Source organism: Fragaria vesca, linkage group LG5 (genome assembly GCF_000184155.1).
Source record: "Fragaria vesca subsp. vesca linkage group LG5, FraVesHawaii_1.0, whole genome shotgun sequence".
In the NCBI taxonomy this organism is placed as follows: domain Eukaryota; kingdom Viridiplantae; phylum Streptophyta; class Magnoliopsida; order Rosales; family Rosaceae; genus Fragaria; species Fragaria vesca.
Genome location: NC_020495.1, coordinates 29,039,269 through 29,046,811, shown reverse-complemented (window position 1 = coordinate 29,046,811; position 7,543 = coordinate 29,039,269). Strand labels below are relative to the sequence as shown.

General features: G+C 38.9%; 2 protein-coding genes across 2 annotated transcripts in view; both read left to right on the top strand.

Annotated features, from left to right (window-relative positions):
• Positions 1 to 2,522: 2,522 nt before the first annotated feature.
• LOC101302841 overlaps positions 2,523 to 7,543 on the top strand; it is a 34,659-nt gene continuing 29,638 nt past the window's right edge. Inside the window, exon 1 of the mRNA XM_004300645.1 lies at positions 2,523 to 2,584. The gene's annotated coding sequence lies outside the window, so the exon portion shown is untranslated. The remainder of the gene's footprint in view (positions 2,585 to 7,543) is intronic.
• On the top strand, positions 3,073 to 6,605 carry LOC101298032 (beta-xylosidase/alpha-L-arabinofuranosidase 2-like). Its single transcript, XM_004301944.1, has 7 exons — positions 3,073 to 3,507; positions 4,150 to 4,437; positions 4,517 to 4,686; positions 4,791 to 4,888; positions 5,033 to 5,383; positions 5,489 to 5,899; positions 6,034 to 6,605. Exons 1-7 carry the CDS (start codon positions 3,073 to 3,075, stop codon positions 6,603 to 6,605), a joined length of 2,325 nt encoding a protein of 774 aa, XP_004301992.1.

Genomic DNA, 7,543 nt, shown 5'->3' with positions numbered 1-7,543 from the left:
AAAGTTTACCATAGCCGACGAAAATTTAACTTAGCCGACGAAAGATAATTTCGTCGGCCTGGTTTTTTTTTTTCGTCGGCTAAAGCCTTTCTTCTGATAGTGACTGTTTAATTACACAAAGGTCATGCCACGTGTGAATCTGATTTTCAACGCGAACTTATGTTTTGAGTTGTTAGGCAACCTTCTCCTTAAAGATCAAATTAATGCTAAGCATAGCAGGTCTGATCTAAGAATCATGTGGCTGGATTTAATGACTAAATCGTTGCCCAAGTCCACTTTTGAAGTATGTGAAGAGAATTGGCCTACGCCTTTTATCTAAACTCCGAGATTGAGTTACCAATCAGGGTAGAGTTGTTGTGTAGACATTAGGGGAAGTCTATATCACATGTTAGCTTGAAATGTAGTTGGTGTATTGTGCTCTTTTTCCCTTTGTCCAAGTCTTTTATTTTACCCACGAAATTTTTGTTTTACTTGGCAAAATTTTTACCGAGACAACACCATAAGCACAGTAACGTATTAGGGACGCAACACAAGGGGAGTGTTTAAAGAAATTATATTTTCGTCCTTTTGTTATGTGTCTTGCCCTAATATACGTAGGATTGGTTAATTTGTTTCCTTATTAAAATATATTACAGTATTGATAGATCTTTCGAGAGGCTCTATGTAATATCTATAAATAGATCTTTCTATCAATGAATGAGTAGACCGTTATTATTGTTATATGTTCTCCTTCAACATATACCTCATTGTTAGAACAAGAACAAGATACGCACCTTATCGTGAAACACGTAATTATCATAATCAAGATCTCTTAGAACCTTGTACAATTTCATATGGATTTTTCATCTAATCTTCGTTTGACTAGGTGCCTATTGCTTGAAAAGATTTAGTAAAGGAAAGCCAAATATAATAATATCCTAGCTATATTACAAAATTCGAAGCAATCAAGCTAACAACAAAAAAACGTGCAAGAAGTTGTAGAGAGAGGCACCAAAATCATATGTGAAATTGTGAATGCTCTTTGGGAAGAAAAATACCTGCTAAGGAGAACAAGAACAAGAACTCAAACCTTTTTACAAATGTGTAATGAATATATACACACACATTAAAGTCAGCAATATAAATTTAAAAAGAGGAAAAAATCATGGATGGAATTGATTAAGATAGAATTAAGAAAAATTCAAATGGATGCTCAAACTAAGGAAAATTTAATTTAACTTTTTTAGTTTTTATACATCAGAAGGGCAAATTAGACATACTAAAAACAAAGAAAAATAATAATAAAAGGTTTTGGGTGTAGAATGAAATAAATTATGGATGTGGGTGTACATTAATATAGGCTTGGTAATTTGGGTTTTTATCTGATTTTTATATTGATATGAACTTTGCTTTCAGCTTGGTAATTTGGGTTTTTATCTGATTTTTATATTGATATGAACTTTGCTTTCAAAACCGCCCTCTTTTGAAGGGAAGTAAAAAAACAAGTCATACGCTCCACAATAAGTGGAGCCGTGGATCTCAAAACCCTAGGTTTTTGTGCAAGGCGGCGGTGAACTCTGGCTGCGAACTCTTTGACGGCACCTCATCTCGGTGAGGCGTTTGGTAGAGGTGGTGTGCTCGCGTATAGCGTGGATCAGGATCTGAGATTTGGGTTAAAGGCTTGCCGTCTGTGGCAGGCTTTGTTGTTTGTCGAAGACATTTCAATTAAAGGCGGAGGCAATTCAGATATGTTCGTTGGAGAAGACGGAGTGAGCATCGGAACAGCGGCGGCAAACGCAGAAGGCATCGTCTTTGGAGGAGGTTTAGGGTTACTCCAAGTTTTTGAGGCCGTTTCGCAGCAGAGAAGTTTGTCCAAGTTTCTAAGGCTGTTCTGTAGCGACATCATGGTCCTTCAACCAAGCAAGCCACCGGACTGAGCCGGCGGTGACGGAGTCCTCTAGAAGACTTTTCATGGCGGTCGGGACTGTATGGGTGAATGAGGGAGGGTGGTGGGCCATTGGGCTGGGCTCTTCTCTTTTCTCCATGTGGGCCAGGCTGGGCTTCTATGTTTGGGATTAAGGGGGAGAAGGATCCATTCTGAACCCTAGTTTGTCTTATCCCGCTTCTTAACGATGAAAGGTACACCGATGTAGGTCTTAGGTCTAATTCGTTAAGTGTTGTAAGATTTACTAGGGCTAGGAAGGTTCATTGTTTTCTAGTCGTTCGTATCCATATTTTTAGATGTTGTTTTGATGTTGTTTTTCAATTCTTAGATATAGCTCGTATTTAGTTTTTTAGCTTTGCTGCTGGATGGTCTTCGGACTATTCATGCTTGACATTTTGATCGTTATGATCTATGATGAATGAAACTTTCTCCATTCCCCGCAACAACAACAACAACAATAAAAAAAAACCCGCCCTCTTTTGAAGAAGAGCTTCATATATACTTGAGAAGAGGGGACGACTGCAAAAAGCTCTGAAAGCAAAAGATTCGGGTGTAAGTCGGATGAGAGGTCTAACGGAGGAGCCTTTCCTGATCGCAATCCTCTGCTTAGGCAACTCTTCACCCTCAGAAAATCTCCGATCACTGCTTCTGTTCATTCAGGTACACCACTTTCTTCATCTTTCACTATTCAACTTTCTGATCATCCAAGGATTTTCTGAAATGAAGGCATTTTAGAAAATCTATCCCTGATCTTTCACTGACTCAGTAAACCTCTTTAGGAAATTAGGAATAGGATTTAAATGAGAATTGGACGAGCACCAGAAAGGAAAGAAAGTAAATACAGTATAGATTCTCACTGCCAAAACCCACCCACCAACTCCAAAACCCTATTTACATTAATGGAGCTGAGCTAGTCCATTTCATTTTATCAATCATCCTTCTTTATTCTTCAGGGGCTGCTAGAATACAATCTGTATCTTAAATTTCGAATTAGATACCATTTATTACTACCCAATTCGTTTTCATTACCTCCATTAATGATATACTAAGAAATGTAGTATATATACAACCACCCTCTGCACCACCCCATCAAACAGAGCAGCCATTTTTTGTTCCTCTCCTCAAACTCTCTCAAGGCCACAACTTCAATGGCCTCCCCTGTTTTATGTTCCCCTGTTCAAAACAGGGCCTTGCTCTGGTTCTGTTTCACTATTTGCTACATACTGTTATGTCTCTGCTCTGTGAGCTCAGTTTCAGGCCAGTCGTATGCCTGCGGCGACGGGTTTAATGCCAGAAGCTTCCCGTTCTGCGACAAGTCGTTGGCGGTGGATGCGAGGGTGGCGGACCTGGTGCAGAGGCTGACATTGCAGGAGAAGATTACATTTCTGGTGGACGCAGCAGGGAATGTGAGCAGGCTTGGAATACCAACGTACCAATGGTGGTCGGAAGCGTTACACGGTGTGTCGAAAGTCGGCCGTGGAGGGACCAAGTTTACTGAACTCGTTCCCGGAGCAACCAGCTTTCCTCAGCCCATTTTGACGGCGGCGTCGTTCAACAACTCTCTCTTCGAAGCTATTGGAAGGGTAAGCATTCTAGTTGCTCATGTTAATGTTTTCGGACTTCTGATTCAGAAGTTTTTCTAGTGTCATTATTAATGTCACCATTAGAGTCTACCATGGTTAGAATAGTAGTTGGTTTTGAATTTATTTGTTTGGTTCTCTTTCGAAGTATACAAACACAAACCAAGTTACAGAATTAAATGGGATGTGAATATATTTATGGCTTATTTTGAATATGCAACCACTATCCTTTTGCAGAAAACCTATACTTCTACTGAACCCAAAAGCATGGCTCACTGCTTCTTTACCCTTTTGAAATTTTGACATAGAAACAAGAAAGAAGTAGACAGAGGAACATGAGAAGAAGGGTGTTGCTATTCATGATTGTACTAATAAGTTCCTAGTCGATTCAATCAGTCGTTGAGTACCATTTCCTTCTACATTTTACTATAAATGATCGAGTTATGTTTAGGGTTAAGTAGTTGTTGGAAAGCTAATTTCTTGGGCTAAGGTTCTTCAAGCATCCAATTACTTTTACAGGGATCCAGCTTGCAGATAAAGAAAAACCAAGAGTTTCAAAGTCTTGTGTTTTGCAGAGAAACAATAGGGTCAAACTTTAATGAGAATTTAAGAGGTAATTAACCAACTTGTATTTATTATATGCAGGTGGTGTCAACTGAGGCCAGAGCAATGTACAATGTGGGATTGGCCGGATTGACATACTGGGCTCCTAACATTAACATTTTCCGAGACCCGAGATGGGGAAGAGGCCAGGAGACTCCGGGAGAAGATCCATTGCTCACTAGTAACTACGGGGCGGGATACGTTCGAGGTCTTCAACAAACTGATAGCCAAGACAAGAATAGGCTTAAAGTTGCAGCATGTTGTAAACATTATACAGCCTATGATTTGGACCATTGGAAAGGATATGACAGATACACCTTCAATGCAGTGGTAAAAACATGAGTGAATTGGTTCAATTTTCTTTATGAGTCAATATATTTCGAAAACTAACATTTGACATTGTGATTAGGTTACACAACAAGATATGGAAGATACATTTCAACCACCATTGAAAAGTTGTGTCCTTGAGGGGAATGCTGCTAGTGTCATGTGTTCTTACCAACAGGTTAATGGAAAACCAACCTGCGCAGACCCGGACCTACTTTCTGGTGTAATCCGAGGCGAATGGAACTTGAATGGGTATGTCATTTTCACCTAATATGTCACCTTTCCTAGTATATGATTTGTGCTTTCGCAATGAGACTGGGTGTTAATTTTACATGGATTTCGAATAAATGCTGCAGATACATAGTCACTGATTGTGATTCAATAGATGTGTACTACAACTACCAACATTACACCAAGACACCAGAAGAAGCTGCAGCTATGGGTATATTGGCAGGTGATTATATTCTACAATTTGTTCATAATATGATTGAGCACTGAGAATATTTCCCTTGTATCCCATACATCATATATCATTTTAAACAACTATCTTAATCATAACAAAATATATAAATGATTTGCTACTGGTGTAAATTTGCAGGAGTGGATCTAGACTGTGGACCATACTTTGGAATGTATACAGAAGGAGCAGTGAAAGGGGGACTTGTGACTGAGGCAGCCATTGACAAGGCCATCACAAACAATTTCGGCACTTTGATGCGTCTAGGCTTCTTTGATGGTGATCCAAGCAAGCAACCATATGGAGATCTGGGTCCAAAAGATGTGTGTACTCCAGAGAACCAGGAGCTGGCACGTGAAACAGCGAGACAAGGGATAGTGTTGCTCAAGAACAGTGCAGGATCACTACCTCTGTCTCCCACAGCCATTAAATCCTTGGCAGTTATAGGTCCCAATGGCAATGCCACAGACACTATGATCGGCGACTATTTTGGTTGGAACATTTTGCATTTCACATTTTGGTTGTAATAAAATGATCAAATGTCTACAACGCATTTCACATTCTTTCTGACACTATATTGGTTGGAACATTTTGCAGGCATCCCTTGCAAATATACATCTCCATTGCAAGGCCTAACAGCCGTAGTTCCTGCAACGTTTGTGGCAGGATGCCCTGATGTGGCCTGTGGCACTGCCCAGGTAGATGATGCTACCAAGTTAGCAGCAGCAGCAGATGCAACTGTAGTTATAGTGGGTGAAAATCAATTAATTGAGACAGAGAGTCATGATAGAACCGACCTCTATCTTCCAGGACAGCAAACTCTTCTAATATCTGAAGTAGCAAAGGCATCTAAAGGACCTGTAATCCTTGTCATAATGTCTGGAGGAGGGTACGATATCACCTTTGCGAAAAATGATGATAAAATTACAAGCATTCTTTGGGTTGGATACCCCGGCGAAGCTGGTGGAGCTGCCATTGCTGACGTGATTTTTGGCTTTTATAATCCAAGTAAGCTATAAGCTCTTATTGATAAGTCATTCAAATGCAATTAAAACAACTTGCAGAAGTTCCTTGTGTTGATACAGAACCTTTCTTATTTATCAAACATCAGAAACTCATAGATGACTACTACAATATTGCAGGTGGAAGACTACCTATGACCTGGTATCCACAAGCTTATGTAGACAAGGTTCCTATGAATAACATGAATATGAGACCAGATCCTGCAAGTGGTTACCCCGGCAGGACTTACCGGTTTTACACTGGTGACACGGTTTATGAATTTGGACACGGATTAAGCTACTCCAACTTCAGTCACCGCCTAGTTCAAGCACCGAAGCAAGTTTCCATTCCCTTAGAGCAGGATCATGTATGCCACTCATCAAGTTGCCAATCACTTGATGTTGTCGAAGAAAGGTGCCAAAATCTAGCTTTTGATATTCATGTGGGGGTGAAAAACATGGGCAAAATGAGTGGAAGTCATACAGTGATATTGTATTCAAGCCCTCCATCAGTGCACAACGCGCCTAAAAAGCACTTGTTAGGATTTGAGAAGGTTTTCCTTAGCTCTCAGAAGGAAGCATTGGTCAAGTTCAATGTGGATGTTTGCAAGCACTTGAGTGTGGTTGATGAGTTAGGAAACAGGAAAGTTGCTTTGGGAGATCATGTACTGCATGTGGGAGACTTGAAGCAGACACTGAGTGTGAGGATTTGAAACTAGTCTTCAAGTCATCTGCTGCGATTGTGATTCTTAAAACAACTAGAAAATTTGAGCTTGAAAATAAGTTAAGAGTTTGCAAAAGGTTCTTACTTCCTAGGGCCGAGCCAAGTTGTTCATGATCAAAAGTTTAGAAGAAACATGATAGAGAAGTTCAGATAGTTTCTGAAACTTTCTTGTTTGTTTCATAATTGGGTTCCACTTGTGTGTCTTAAGGTATGGATACCCAACAAGTTTTGACTTGCTATAGCAGGTTAAAGAAAACTAACACCGTTAACTCTCCGTTAAGTCTCTCTATATTTACAGTTTTCATTAGAAATATCTATCATTCAGATGAGCAAAATCACACAAAAATAGACTTTCTAAAAATCAAAATGATTCTTGAGACTGTCTACAACTATCATAAGAAACATCTACTACTGTCATGAAAAATATCACAGAAAATGTTTCAAGTCGAAAGACACATTTAACATAAGACACATCTACTGTTTTCATTAGAAAAGTAGACTTTCTACAAATCAAAATTGTTCATGAGATTGAATCAACCAAAGGTAAAATTTGCAACTCTACATTTAACATAAGATACATATACTGTTTTTATTAAAAATCTCTACCATTAACATAAACGAAATCAAAGAAAAGTAGACTTTCTAGAAATAAAATTGTGAGAATGAGATTGAACCAACCGAAAGTAAAATTTTCAAGTCGACATTTAACATAAGACATATCTACTATTTTCATTAGAAACGTATACCATTAACATAAGAGAAATCAAAGAAAAGTAAACTTTCTGGAAATCAAAATTGTTCTTGAGATTGAATCAGTAATGGAAGGTGAAAGTTGCAAAGTCTACATTTAACATAAGACACATCTACTATTTTCATTAGAAACATCTACCATTAACATAAGAGAAATCAAAGAAAAGTAGACTTTCT